At 39.0% G+C, this 16,214-nt stretch overlaps 1 protein-coding gene across 3 annotated transcripts in view; it reads right to left on the reverse strand.

Annotated features, from left to right (window-relative positions):
- The window catches only part of NR3C2 (nuclear receptor subfamily 3 group C member 2), a 250,245-nt gene that overhangs the window by 104,599 nt on the left and 129,432 nt on the right, over positions 1 to 16,214 (reverse strand). For 2 of the 3 annotated variants that reach the window (XM_050946271.1, XM_050946273.1), the window contains exon 3: positions 308 to 459. In XM_050946271.1, the coding sequence (XP_050802228.1) occupies positions 308 to 459 (152 nt within the window). The remainder of the gene's footprint in view (positions 1 to 307; positions 460 to 16,214) is intronic. The other variant, XM_050946272.1, reaches the window with a different exon arrangement.

Below are 16,214 nucleotides of genomic sequence, written 5' to 3' on the forward strand. Positions count from 1 at the left end.
CCAGTTTTTATCCAAAATTCTCTTACAGCTCTTGAAAGATTTGGGTATATCTGTGACCAAATAAAATTATTTCCTGTATGTCTAACCGAAAAAAACAATTGTGGGTGGAGGAGTAGGAAGCTGATTTGGTGGATATAAAGCAAAGTCTTTAAGGTGTACATTATTTGGAAAATGCCTGGAACTTTACTAAAGCAGTATTTTTCATAACTGCTGAGTTAATACAACATTTTTTTTTAAGGCTAGCAACATTGCAGCATTAATCATGAAAATATAACAACGTCAGAAAGTGAATAAAAGAAGCACCCACATGAACATTTACCTTCCACTGCTCTTTTGAAGAAAACTTTGCAACTGCCACAGGTAACCACCCCATAATGACATCCAGATGCCTCATCCCCACACACGAGACATACTTTGGAAGGTCTTGAGGATCCAGTTGATACACTTCTAAGAGAGGAGCTGGCAAAAAATAAAATGAAATGATTAATATTTCAAAAAACACTGGCAATAATGTAAAGTTCAATTAATAATTTATAACAAGGTGTATTGCTCTAAACATCTAACAATTAGAGAACCAAAACTCTTTCTAGCACTGCCTGATTGCATACAACCACAGTTGCCTTAATTAGTACATGAAATATTTTTGTTGCTCATTTTAAAATACTCATAAACCTATCAATGCTCAAGTGAGGAAACTTCCAAAAGGGCAATTGTGTTTACTGACAGTAGATGACTAAAATAAATAATAATAAAATAAATAAAACAACAATAATAAATAATCTTTAATTTAGCAATACATGTGTTCAGTACTGTTTAGGTAATGCACTATGCCGTTCTTATTTCTACTCTGACTTACCACATTACTCCACAAGTTTACAGTTAGTTAATATTTCTGTTCATATTACATTTCATTAAACAGCCTAATAGCATATATACTTTTAAAGAATGTTATTTCAAAAAAGCATAGAGAACTTTTCTATAGTATTTTGCCTGACAGAATGGGGGGGGGGGAATGTTGGAGGTGTAGGCAAAGGGTTCAGAAACTTCACATATGGACTAGTATCTTTCAAAATCAGCTTCAAGAACGTGGCACATGGTGGTTTGGGGCTGAACTGGGGATTTATGCACAACCCTCAGTAGATGGCAAACTTGAGACATTCCCCCAACTTCAAGAGTTTCAAGAGTCAGTTCTGCTTGCTGGTCTGGAGATTCCTCATCCCCTTTAGGGAAGCTTGTGCAACTGGCAGTGCTAGTTCAATGCATTTCTTATGCTCAAAGAAGCAGTTGATCAAGAATAAGGAAGGCTTCTGACTCCATCAGCCACTACTGTATACCTATGGTCAGGCACAATCTTGCCCCCTAATATCTCATCACTTCCCTTGGCAAGCACAATCAGTTGGCATTCTCATGTGCTCATTACCTTTAATGTAACAAGGATAAATTTTAAAGTATCCACAAAGTTTTATACTGAGTTCCAAATAGCTATACTATTTCAAAATTTCACATATCTGCTACAATGGTATTCTACAGTAGCAGAATAGTTTTATATTAACAGTGAACATTTATTTTCTAACGTTCTCAAGCTCAAAAATGTGTATTTATTTGTTCTTCACTGTGAAATACAAAAGTACTCAGATTTTTAATTCATGGTAATATTTATTTATTATAAAGACAGGGGAAAGCCTTGATAAATGTTTCTGAAGGAATAAGAATCATTACATTTTTCTCAAGTTGTAGTCCTCAATATAATATATACCTCTCTAACAGCAGAGAAAGCATAAACGGATGGTCATTTTCATAAATCCTGAGTAAAACTACACAACTAAAGCTGCATTTATAACTTAATATTTTAAAGCATTATAGTTGGATACATAGTCTGCTTCAATAATGAATAGGGCTGGTCAAAAAATTCTGTTAAAACTGTTTCTCGATGAAAAACTAAAACTTTTTGCAAAAAACTCTCTGCTTTCACCAGAATATTTCAATTGTTTGTCAAAAACTGCATGAAAACTAAAAATGTTTTCAACTGAAAATCAAAATGTTTTGGCTGAAACATAAAATACTTTGATTCTCGAATGCTGCTGTCCCATTCTCCTGTGTGGCTGGGCTGCTCAGCCAGACTTTACCTCCATGATACACCATCACATGTGAATGCCAGGATGCACTGTCTTCCCTCAGGGAAGACTGTGGTATATCATGGCAAACAACCTGATCAGGGAGCCTGGCCTATATAGCAGTATGGGAGCATGAGACGCTGGAATTACAATTCCCATGAGGCACCATAGTGGCATTTCAGAATTTAAATATTTTGATTTTCAGCCAAAATACTTTTGTTTTAATTTTTTGAGGAAAACTTTAAATTAAAAAGCATTTCCCAACCAATTCTAGTAATGAATTTGAAATTCTGTTCTCACTGGATTCACAGGTAAAAAAGAGAAAGCAGGGGGAGGACGATGGTGGTTTCATGCTTGATGCTACATACCTACACAATGTTTACCTACTAAGTACATTCTAAAGCATATACCTACTATATATTTAACAGTGGATTCCTTATGCACCCATAAACCTCCCACCAATTTCAGTGATAGTTTGGGTCAGGATTGGATTATAAATGAATAACACTAGGTTTTTTTTAAAAAATAAGCTTGCTATATGTTCCTGCATGGTGCACCTTCACCTTTGTTGTTTTAAAAATGATGTTAAATTACTTCATACAGTAGGTACAGTTGTTTGTATAATATGGACAATGTATGAAAGTGATCACTTCTAAAAATTTACTGCAACTCATACTGCTAATCTTGAATTCAGTCATTCTATTCACGAAAGCTATTTCTTACTCAACAGGGATGCACAGATGGTTACACCTTTTTGTCCTAAAGCACTCTTATAATCAAGTTGTCAAGTTTTTCCTCAATGGCTTGACTTAACCATGACAAACAAGATTACTGAAACAAGAACTTTTAAAAATTCCAGGCCAAATATTCAGCATTTCACTCCACAGAACTGGATTTCTAAATTTTTCCACCAGATTAAATAATATCAGTCAGATTTTACATTTACTGAAAGAAACAATCTAAGAATGAAAAACAGTATGTTTCTAAACCAGGAAATAAAGTACATTCACTTTGAAACATTCACTCTCCTAGTCATGTTTCTCCCTCTACTATAAATTATACGAACAAGGACATTATCCTCCTTCCCTTGTGAATCTGCCATATATTACAATAACTGTGCTTATGCTAACAAAAATGATACTATGGAAAGGGCTGTGATTTTTAAATCATGCTGATGAAGAAATCTGGAGACAGGTATATGGATGTGAGGTTTCATAGTTAGCATTAGACATTCAGTTCAGTTGATTATAACATTGATTATTCTTAGCTCTTTTTCTAGTTTAGTTCTTAAAACAACATATTATTTGGCAAAAATTGCTACTTCTACAGGTCAAAAGAGACCAAAAATTAGTTTGCTCAGGTAATGAATTCCTTGGGGAAAAATGGTAGTCTGATCAAATGAAAATACCAAAGAAGGGCAGAAGTTTTACTAATGACTTCATTCAGTTAGACAAGTAACTAAATGTTTTTTCAAAATCCCTTCCTAAATCTAATTAAGTTTATATCTGGATATGGCTGAAATAAATCTAGTTTTCAGAAAAATATCACTAAAGGAAAATTGCCAACTTAGGTTTGAACCTCGAAAGGCTTATGCCTGTGGTTAATTTGACATGTTGAAATCAGACTACTCTGATTTGCGTAACTATTTTGCTGTATGAGGACATTAGTAAGGCTGCAATTAAATTGATTTTCCTTTGTTTTCATTAACACACCATTATCCAAATAAACATATTAATGTACCAGTCAATATTCATAGACACACAACAAATATAATGCAAAATACTGGTTGTCCCCTTGGCAGGGTAGGTGGAAGGAGATTGGTTCAGGGTCCCCATCCCCCAGGCTCTCCACTCCCACCATCCTGCTGCTGCCCAGTTCTCATAGGAACTGTGCAAACTCACAAGATCTTTATATTTATGTTTTCTGGATTGAAATGTCTCCTGTTAGTGTTGTGATGAATCAGTTAAACATTTTAAACAAGATAAGCACTTAGTCACTAATTAGAGGAGCAGCTGTTTTCAATATCCTAGAAAAATGATTGCAGGATGACAAACCCCTGTTCAAAGTGTTAAGCTGTTGTATTGCAAGATAAACAGGAGACACTTTGGTCTAGAAAACAAGGGGCCAGATTTCTAAAGGTATTTAGGCATCTTAGCTCCCACTGAAATCAATAACATAATTGTTGTTTAACACCTCCCCTCCAAAAAATAAAACATATTTCAAATTAAAGTTTTATTTTGAAACAAAACATATATTTTTCCAAAGTGAAATTTTTTTGGTATTTCTATTTTGTGGGAAATTTCAAAATTCTGTTTTCTCTCCAATTCAGAATTAAAACAAATTTTGAAATATTGCAATTTCTTGCAAAATGAAATCTGAAGTTATTACCAGCTCTAGCTATGGCTGCCATCATTAGGTTTCATTCCAAGAAGAAAGCAGAAGTGCTGCGGCACACCTGTATATTAATACTGTATGTGATGGTAGAGATACTAAACATGATAGAAACATAAGAGGAAAAGAAATGGATCAGATACTGTGGGAAATGTCATCCATATAAATAAGTCAAATTATCTTTTACATCACTAAACAATTATTAGCAATGAAAGATATGACAGTAGAATTCCACATATGATCAAGGCTAAAAAAAGCCAACAGTAGTGTTTGTCAGAAGTTTAAAGAAAACAAATAAAAACTGTAAGCAAGATGGCTGATATTCAGCACTGTAGTTAAAAAATATTAATAAACAGATGTCAAATTTCTATATTTAATGAGATCCAAAGAGGGTGGAAAGGAAACAATGAGATCCTAAACATTTTCTTTAGGGCAACTGACACTTCTATTTTGAGCCTTCCAACCACAAAAAATATTGCAGGACTTGAACACAACAGATATAACGGAATACATTTTTATGACTCTTTTATAAGTGTGGTGGTAGAGCTCAGGGATCTAGGAAGCAGTCATAATCTCAAATGGATATCTATCTTCTTACAGATTTCTAAAATGGCTGCTTAGAATGTTCCAATAGCATTGGTCACACTGTATAGTATGTGAGAGAGAATAAACCTGTTTTACAGCAGTGTAAATTGGTAGTAGTTAAATACTGGCCTGGACCAACCATTGCCATCAAGCTCATTTGTGCCTTTCCAAGTTGCTGTAAGTAATACTGACATGGAATATTAATTTTAAAAAAACAACAGATTTTGTAAAGAAGAGTCAATAAAAAACACAGATAAGCCACCATTTAAAAAGCTGATTATATGGGCTATTATTCTTCTCAAACCAGATGTCACATACAGAAATACAGTTTAACAAACTTTTGCTCCTTGGTGATAGGCTTGTTTGGAATGCTTGCTTTCAAGTTGTAAAATTGAACATGAACTAACTTGTTCCAAATTTTTAATTTTTTTTTAAATCTAAATTACTCATTATGAGTTTGGTTTAGTATAATTGTTTATTCCTTTTTCTGCTGTAATTTCCAATAATCTACAGAAAGAGGCTCTAAGAATTTCGATGCAGGATACAACATTACAACTGAAAGAATAAAGTCATACTGAACTAAAGCTGAAGGGAAGCTGAAAAAACAAACACACATCTTATTCTCACCAAAAACAAATAGTCAAAAGGTACAAGGATTGAGGGGATTTAAAAAATGTAGCTTGCCAGTAGCTCTTTCTATTTCACCATCTCATTCTCATACAGGGATTCACCTGTAAATTAACAATCCAGAACAGTTTGCAGTAGGGTGACGAGAAAGCAAGTATGAAAAATCAGGGGGTAATAGGTGCCCATATAAGAAAAAGCCCCAAATATTGAGACTGTCCCTATAAAATCTGGACAGCTGGTCACCCTAGTTTGAAGAGACGACTTTTGGTGCTACAAATAAAGTTCACCAGTGCAGTCTGCTTAAGGAGGCAGCATGTGAGCATGAGGGTGTGTGTTCACTCCAGTGAGTTAACTTGAGCTCTTACTCAGTTGTTGCCCCTAAATCCCCTCCAGTCCATACACACAACCCTTTCATCACCCTAGTTTAGTGATGCCTCCTCTCCAGGCTAGATGGCCTGGCTGGAGTTATAGGTTAGAGCTCAGGTGCTGCTCTCAGTTGGACTGGTAACACACTAGGCAAAAGCATGACATATGCATGAGCCCTGCCCCGCACATGGCCCTGCTCCTGCCTCTCCTCTTCCCTCTGAGGCCCCACCCCCATCTGGTCCCACTGAGGTCCCGCACCCTTCACTGACTCAACTGTTCCCATTTTTGAATAACTTCTAGGTATTATTAAATAAAGTCAAAGGGGCATGTTTTCCCTGCCTCCTCCTTCCACATGCCTGGGCCCCAATGACTTTAATGGTTTTCTGTGCACTGATCAAAAGAAATACCCCAAAGGAGCTCAAAATGAGATCAGCTCAGGCTTAGAAATCATTAGAGCTGCAAGTATTTAGCTTTGCAAATTGAAACTATGGAATTTTCTCATTTTTGAGTCACCAACAGGACAGCATCTGTGGTCAGGTTAACCTGCAAACTCAAACTGCACTTAACCGTTCCTGTTCATAAATGACGCAAAGAGTTTTAATTCTATGAGGTGCTAATCATCCTGAATTACCATTTACTTCAGTAGAAGTTGAAGGCTTTCATTACCTACCAAGAGATGACTTTGCAGGATCTGGCCCTAGAGCTTTACCTTGACATAATGGAGCATTATCATAAATTATCTATAGCCTTCTTTAAGCAGTAGTTTTAGATGGCCTTAAACAAACACAAAAGCATTCAGATTTTACCTTAAAGTAATCTGTTGACTATGGGAAAATGTAAACTTAGTACGTGTAGATCAGGGGTAGGCAACCTATGGTATATGTGCAGAAGACGGCATGCAAGCTGATTTTCAGTGGCACTCACACTGCCCAGGCCCTGGCCACCGGTTCGGGGGCTCTGCATTTTAATGTAATTTTAAATGAAACTTCTAAACATTTTGAAACCTTATTTACTTTTCATACAACAATAGTGTAGTTATATATTATAGGCTTCTAGAAAGAGACCTTCTAAAAAGGTTAAAAGGTATTACTGGCACGCAAAACCTTAAATTAGAGTGAATAAATGAAGACTCGGCACACACTTCTGAAAGGTTGCCGACCCCTGGTGTAGATAAACAAATTTTGGCAGACGGAAACTGAGCAGTATGTACCCCCAAGGGAATGAATCTAGTTTTCAACAAATGATCAGCTGATCACTGACATTCTAAAATATAATGTGGGTTCCTAAAATTCTTCACATACAGATATGTACTTTTCTCTAATCACTATCACAAGTAACAAGATCCAGCTACCTGAGGAAATAAAATGTATTTATTCTGCAGTTTTGAGATACATAAATACAGCTATATGTTCAAATGGAATGGTTAACCTAGGAACGAAACATATAAGTAATAGCAAATCTAACTATGCACACTAGAGAGGAATACTGAAGCATGATAGGACATTTTCTTTGACTTTTTAATACCAGGTTCATTTATTTCTATAAAGTGTAGTTTAAATGCATGCTTTGGCATTTGTTCTGTGTGGATTATAAATTACAATCTATTGTATGGCAAGATAAGGCAGGAACATAGGTTTACCCATAAAAAGGTTCTAGTTAATTATTGTAAGTTTATTTATGGGGGACTCATTTAACTCCTTCTTGGCCTGTACCACTGCATTCGCTACCTCTCTGAAGAAGAGCAAAGAATAAATCTTTGAGAATCCCGTGTTTCACTGAACCTTCTCACATTTTACTACTCACTCAATAAGAAAAAACTAAATGATTTATTATATACCCTAGTCACACTTGCACTCTTGCAGAATGTTTTCTTGGTGATGCCACAGTCAGCAATATTTTAGTACTGCAAAATAGATTAAGTCAAATGAGTTTCACCTGCTGATGTTGGCACTACTGAGACACCCTTACTATGCAGGTGCACAGGAAGGATTAGACTGCATGACCATTTTCTTATGCAGTGAGGACTCCTGGGAGGAGGAAAAATGGAAGCAGAGAGCTAGAGGAAAAGAGGCCTATGTGGGAACTAACTGTGAGAGAGGTGCTACCATTAATGGAACTAGTCTAAATTAAAGCCTTTCCTTTCCAACAAAAACCTTACCTTCTCCTTTCATATTCTTATCCCAGTCCTACCCAACCAGCCCACTCATGAACACAATATTTCCCATGTGAAAGAGGACTGAGAGGAAACCATCACCATTAGCCAACCAGAAATGAAATTAAAGCTTAAACTCATTAACTTGAGAGGTAAAGAAAATTAGCTTTCAATGAAGCAAAAAATGTACTGGGTATATCTGGCAAGAGCATATCACTGTGTGATCTAATGGAATACTGATTGCAAAGAGACATCAGTTTAAAAAAGAAGCAGGAAAATACATGAAAGGGTCACTATCTGGTTTAATTTTAATTTGTTTAATAATTTACTATTCACACACTGTTTGACTTCTGAGTGTATTATATACTTAAAACCAAAACAATAATCAGTAGTGCCCACAGTGAGCAGTAACAATAGGCTTCTCCAGTAACAAACATTTTACAAAGGAACTACATTTATAAATGGCAAAAAACAAAAACAAAAACAAAAAAAAAACTCAACCACTCTACTGTCCCAGTCTGATGGGGATTAAAATACCACAACAGAAAAACATCCAAAACAACCAACAAATGTGGGGGAAAAATGCACTAAAGCACAAAAAGTTACCATGGAAACAAACACTCCTTTCCAACCAGTCAAATAAAAGCCTCATTCCTGCAAGCCTTACTCATGTGAGTAGTCCCACTGACTTCTAAAGACCACTTGCATAAGCACTACTGGAGCTGAAACCAATCAACACAAAACAAAACAAAAAAATCTCCATTATTTGTCTGTGCATCAAAGTAAACCTACAACCCACAAAAATGCAAAACTACAGAAATAAGCCATCTGTGCTGAGAGTTTATGCATCAGAACAGTAATAATAGTAACAGGAAGTATTATATTCTAATTCCACATATTCTTAGCTATGTGAACGGTCCTTTTGACTTCAAAGGGAAGTTTGCACAAAATGCAAAACGTCAAACAAATAAGGGAAAAACACTTTAATATAATCAGTGTCTATAATTTATTTCCTTGTAATTTATCATAAGATGTGTTAACAGATTATAGATACAGAACTATATAATTATTTGGATTTCAGTTTATAAGCATTTTAAGGCAGGCGGCTATATCATCACTATCATTTTATATGTCTCTGCAATGTGTTTTACTTTAATATATGTTAATAAAAAGTTATTGTAGAGAGAAATAAGACTCTAAAGGTACTAAAGGTAGGACACATTAGCTTAAGTGTTACTGAAAAGAAATATGAAAATATCTGACTTGCCTTACCTTCTCAAAAGAATGCTTAGAGTAGCATTCCAGCCTTACCTTACGCTATTATTAGTAGAAGCTCTATCAAGGCACTTCAAAAAAATGTTTCCATACATCATCTGAAATTGTAGGCACATTATGAATTAATGAAAGTATGAGTCTTAAAACAAAAAAAATGGCAATTTTTGGTTTAGTAGAATTATTCATACTATTTTAATGCAGATTATTATCGAATAAAGAAAATACAACCGAAGCTATTTGTTTTATAAAGCTTCATCTGTGGAAGTAGAAAGACGCATGAACACACAAACTCATGCTGAACTGTCTGTGCCCAGTACATCTATATTTGTGTGTGCACCTGCAGGCTTGAAAGTGCAAATCCATATAAAAACCAATTACAAATTCCTTACTGGTTTAAGGTTTGATTTTGTAAAACAGCTGCTCTGTGCACGGAACTCCAAGTTAATGGGAAAACTATACTTGGAACAGCTGCAGAATTTGGTCAATATGACAGATGACCTGTGTGACAGAGAGAAGAGAAAGAGAGCAAGCGAGAGAGAAAGAAGTTGGTACCTGAAAAACTATCAAGCCAACAGTTAAACCTATGAAGTCCAATCAAGAGAAAATATCCATGGCATTGCAGGCCACACAAACATCAGAAAGCCATAGATGCTGACTCTCCAGTTGGCCAGCTGCAGAAGGAATGGGGGGGAGGGGAAGGGAAATCAGTAGCTCTGTGCTGAAGAATTGCTCTTCCCATATTACAGGTTCCAGCACCTCCATAAAGAATCCTGCCACCAACCTGGAAAAATAGAGAAGCAAAGTCCAACTTCTACCACTCTTTCATTGTTCAACTGCCAGTGGAGTTGGGTCAAGTCTAGTATTAGAAAGCAGGTCTAAATTCCCTTACCCTTAGCTACCACCTTTGCAGTTCCCAGTTTTGCAAGGTGTAGCGGTGATCTTTCAGGCACTTGGTTAGGATAACACTGTGCTAAACAATTCTGTATTGGCAAGGCAATGAGTCATACCTATCAACCTTTAGAACAAAAGTGAGAGGAACATATCACTTACACAGATAAAACTAGGATAAGGTCAGGGATGGGAAGATCTTCTCTGACTTGGCTAAATGTCCAGAAGAGTTTTCAGTTCCTCTCCCCGCTCACCCACCCACGATTTAAAGCAAGCAAAGTTAAAAGTTGTAGTTAAAAACTATTTATTTCAAAATGAACAAAACACAATATACCTCTTTTTATTCTCTTTTCTCTTCCTATCTCCTACGCTTTATTTTGTCACATAGTGAGTCTTTCTGTCTTCAAGATTTCCAATCTTCTTTCCTCCCCACCCTACTTTCATTCCTCCCTCCAACTTGCCCACCCCTTTTAAACTCTTCCCATTTTCTCCTTCCCTCTGCTTGGCCTTCCTATTCCCCATTCTTCTCTTCATTCCCTGAGCCCATGCCAACAGCTCTTTACCCTCCTTCTCCAGAGGTTCTCTTCCCATCATTTTCTCCCTCTTGGGTTCTTCTCTTCTTTCCTCAATACTCTGTGTTTTTCCGGTCTGTGGTCTGGATGATGCAGAGTGTGATTGCAGCTCCAGCAGTCATAACCAAGGTAACTTTAATGTAGCTAGCTTGTGTCCTGGAGCCATGGACTCACTCACTAAGGCCTTGATTCAGCAAAGCTCTTAAGCACCTGCTTATTTTAAAGAGAATGAGTAGTGGTGTTTCCAACAATCACAATTTCTTCACAAGTCACAGGATTTTAGCCAGGGTTGGAGCCAGTCTAGCTATGATGTGAAAAGCTCCAGTAATCATAGGTGGCAAAGGAAAACAAATTTTTTTTGAGGGGAGGGTTGAGCGGGCCATAGCCACAGGTAGGCCATGGGCCACTCAATTAGTATCCAGGCCCACCCAAATCTGAGCACCCGGCACTGTGCTTAAGGTAAGGGGGCTCACAGAGGGTCTCAGCCCCACATTTCCCCCCCCTCCCAAATTAAGCTGGGTTACTGAGGGGTACAGTCTTTTAGTAAAACTGTTTCTGTATCATACTGTTCCACTCAGCTCTGCTTTCTCATCAACACAGGCTCGGATTCCGTCCACACCACTCAGCTCCAGTTAGCACCTCCTCATTGCCTGATTGGCTCTCAGCTTCCAAACAGGTTCTGGCCAGGCCTCTGCCCCCCAGCAGTGGGCAGGGCACACCTCCACCAATGGGGAAGAAGTAACCAGAGCTGGGTGGCATAGGATGGAGCTGGATCCCGGGACTAAGAAAAGGAGCCCATGTGCTAAGTCATAACACCACTCATTGGCACAATCATCTTTCTACGCATATTGCATATCAGCCCTGCTAGCAGAACCCGCTCTGATCGACTATGTTCCTCACCTGTCCCAATAAAGGAGGAACAACAGCTAATAAGAGCCACTGCAAGAAACAGACAAAGGTCTCTCTCTCTCCCACCTCTTGGGAGCCAGTCCCATTGACACCAGACCTGGAAAGGAGCAGGGGAGAATGAAGCTCCTGGAGTTGCCCCTCCCCTCAGCCTGGAAGGGAGCTAAAGGGGAACTGATGCAGCCCCACCACACTGGAGACAGGGGCTGAGAGTGCCTGCAGAAGGGGCCAAAAACACCCTGATATATTTGGGAATGTTGGCAACATTAATTGGCACAATATGGGGGGGGGGAGAGTGGTGGTGGAAAGACACCGGGAATTCAAAAATAAAAAATGACATACCAATAATACATCATCTTGATTTGCTGAGGTTTGGCACATACATTTTGAAACGTTGCAGTTGATACTACTTGAAGTTTCCCCATCTATGATTGTATGTCAAACATTATATGTATGTGCAAACATATACACTAAGTAGCTGAAAGCCAATGCTATTGCATAGGTATTCCCATTGGGCCAAGTAATCCACCATCTATACTATCTCCCTCATAAAACCAATGAAAGTGTTGCACATAAATTAGCTGTAGAATAAGAGTGGTGATTGAGTTATCTCTGGTACTACAATTGTCCAGGACTCTTGGCCTGTATAGATACAAGTTTTACAGCTTACATCTGCGCAACAGCAAAGTCAAAATGGCTGAGAACTTAAACATTGGATGGCAACAAAGGACAAATACCAGTGATGATTAAACCTTGTGACATTCAGAACAGAGAGAGGTTTCAACAATGCTTGCAGCTGTTTCCATTGCTTCACACTGACTCAGACATTCTAGCCGTTAGAGACACACACAGACAATCTTGGAATCTTATTACATAGATCAGAGGTTCTCAAATTGTGGTCTGTGGAGCTGTGGCTCCACTAATCAGGTGCCTGGACCCTTGAGGGTGCACACATAGGCTCAGGTGGTGGTGTTACGGGGGGATATGGGATAGGTGGGAGGGGTCAGTGGGGTGAGAAGAAGGGCTGGGGGGAATTTGGGATGGGCAGGGCTGGGGTGACTAGAGAAAAAGGCAACTTTCCCAGGCTCCAGGGCTGTGGCTGCTGGGGAGAGACAGCCCTGTTTCCCAGTCTCAGCTTGGGGGGCTGCCACAGCAGGAGAAATCTCCCTCTTTCCCAGCCCCAGCTCGGGGACTGCCACAGAGGGGGAGAGAGGGCACATCCATTGCTTTAGAAAGGTAAGACTACTGATATTAAAATATGACTTGTGTGCTTTTATTTGTAGAACAAAAAAAAATTGTGTTTTTTTTTATATATAGCGCTTTTATCCAAAGCGCTTTACAATAGTTAGCTAATGGTACAAACAACATTTGGAAAGTTCATTAAGTGGTTCACTGAGACCCTCAGCTATTTTCAAGTGGTCCACACAAAAAAAAGTTTGAGAACCACTGACACAGATATTCATAACAGTGCACTCTAAAGATTTTCACAACTTTACAAACTTTAATCAACCTTTACATGCTATTGTGATCAGGTTAGCATTATACCTATTTTAGAGATGGAGAGACAATGACAGAGCAGGTAAGCGACTTGAACAAATTCTCATGCCACAACAGCATCAGAGGCAGGACTCAGGGGTTTCCAATCCTCAAATGCAAGATCAGACTGCTACACTATCCTACCACACTAGCTAACAGATAGATATATTTCTTATTTCACTTACACTGTGTGGTTCCAACATTTTAAAATAATGAAATTTAAAATAGTATGTCTCCCAGTTCAAAGCACAAAATATGAGACTGGAAATTAGAATTTGAAACTTTTTGCACTATACTTATTTTTAATTCTTCAGATGCTAATTCAAAGCATTTTAAATAATTAGAAATAGAATCAGATCCATTCTTAAAACTATTATAATTATGCAGCAGTAAAAAAATTCTGTCATTAAAACTGTAAAATGAAAAGTACTCTACTAATAAATATTCAAACTTATCACATGCAAGACAAGTAAGTTATGAAAAATTATGTTACATGTTTTTAAAGAAACCAAAATTCTAATCTATCCAAATCTTTTTCTCATTTTTCCATGGCAAGTGCAAACACTGACAGATAGCAGTTATAGAGTATAAGACTACTCTATTATTTAACATTTAAATCAACTAAAATATCCTTCTATTACACATTAGAGTGAGAAATAATAGCCTGCCAACTGCCATGGAAAATTTTGGTGAAGTAGCAGACTAGAGCTGAAATCACTGACTGATATCTACAGCAAATAAATACTTTTGGTAATTCTCCTGTAGTGATCTCAATTACTGACAAAGTTCAAATTTTGTCTTGACAGGATTGTCAAGGCAAACTAGAAATGTTCACAACCTCAGGTCCAAGAGTTGGTTATTCAGTTAAATTTCATTCAATTTCTCAAAAATTAAATGATATACAGTGCTCTACTTTTCATCCTCTCTTTATAGCTGAAGACCTGAACTTTACATAGAAAAGACTCAAAGAAAATGAAAATATAAAACAAAACAAAAAACATGAAAGTTATTTGTTCTGCACCTTACACAACCACTGTTTCCCCACCTAAATCCTTCACTGAATTATATCAAAAAAATCAGGACTAGATTCAGAAGTCTGAGCACTGAATATAAGAATGTCCATACTGGTCCAATGGTCCATCCAACCCAGTATACGGTCTTTGACAGTGGCCAATGTCAGGTGCTCCAGAGGGGATGAACAGAACAGGCAAACATCAAGTGATCCATCCTCTGTGGTCAACTCCCAGCTTCTGGCAAAACAGAAGCTAGGGACCCTTCAAAGCATGGTTTTGCATTCCAGCCCATTTTGGTTAATAGCCATTGATGGACCTATACTCCACGAACTTACCTAGCTTTTCTGGAACCCTGTTATAGTCATGGCCATCACCACCTCCTCTGGCAAAGAGTTCCACAGGTTGACTCTGCGTTGTGTGAAGAAGTACTTCCTTTTTGTTTGTTTTAAACCTGCTGCTAATTAATTTCATTTAGTGATCCCCAGTTCTTGTGTTATGAGGAGTAAATAAAAGACGGTTACTTACCTTTGTAACTGTTGTTCTTCGAGATGTGTTGCTCATATCCATTCCAGGTAGGTGTGTGCGCGCCGCGTGCACGTTCGTCGGAGAAACTTTTACCCTAGCAACCCAGGCGGGTCGGCTGGGCGCCCCCTGGAGTGGCGCCGCTATGGCGCCCAATATATATCCCAGCCGACCCGGCCACCCTTCAGTTCCTTCTTGCCGGCTACTCCGACAGTGGGGAAGGAGGGTGGGTTTGGAATGGATATGAGCAACACATCTCGAAGAACAACAGTTACAAAGGTAAGTAACCGCCTTTTCTTCTTCGAGTGATTGCTCATATGCATTCCAGGTAGGTGATTCCCAAGCCTTACCTAGGCGGTGGGGTCGGAGTGAGATGTGGCGGTATTTAAGACTGCTACGCCGAAGGCCGCATCCTCTCTTGATTGTCTGATCAGCGCATAGTGTGCGGCGAATGTGTGGACCGATGACCAAGTTGCAGCACGGCATATCTCCTGTATAAGCACGTGCGCAAGGAAGGCCGCCGACGTTGCCTGAGCTCTCGTGGAATGAGCCGTGAGATGGCCAGAGGGAGCGCGAGCTAAGTCGTAGCATGCGCGAATGCATGCAGTTACCCAGGAGGAAATCCTCTGTGAGGATATAGGCTGCCCTCTCATTCGTTCCGCGATCACCACAAACAGCTGAGGGGACTTCCGAAAAGGCTTTGTTCTCTCGATGTAGAAAGCAAGCGCTCTACGTACATCTAAGGAGTGCAGCTGTTGCTCCCGCCGAGAAGAGTGTGGTTTCGGAAAGAAGACAGGGAGGAAGATGTCCTGGTTGGTATGGAAGGTGGAAACAACCTTAGGGAGGAACGCCGGGTGGGGTCTCAGGTGCACTTTGTCCTTATGAAAGACGGTGTAGGGTGGTCCACTGTGAGAGCTCTCAGCTCTGAAACCCGTCTGGCCGATGTAATAGCCACCAGAAAGGCCGTCTTCCATGACAGGTATGTGAGCGAGCACGTTGCCAGTGGCTCGAATGGTGGGAGCGTGAGCCTGTTCAGGACCAAGTTAAGGTCCCAGGTAGGGGCAGGGCGGCGTACGGGGGGGTATAGACGCTCCAGGCCCTTAAGAAATCTGGCGACTAAGGGATGGGAGAAGACAGAACGACCACCTTCCCCTGGCCGGAAGGCGGAGATGGCTGCTAAGTGTACCTTTAAGGAGGAAATTGCCAGGCCCTTCTGCTTAAGGTACCAGAGGTAGTCCAGGACCGTGGACATTGGGGCCTGCGTAGG

This window comes from Gopherus flavomarginatus, chromosome 3, assembly GCF_025201925.1.
Source record: "Gopherus flavomarginatus isolate rGopFla2 chromosome 3, rGopFla2.mat.asm, whole genome shotgun sequence".
Taxonomy (NCBI): domain Eukaryota; kingdom Metazoa; phylum Chordata; order Testudines; family Testudinidae; genus Gopherus; species Gopherus flavomarginatus.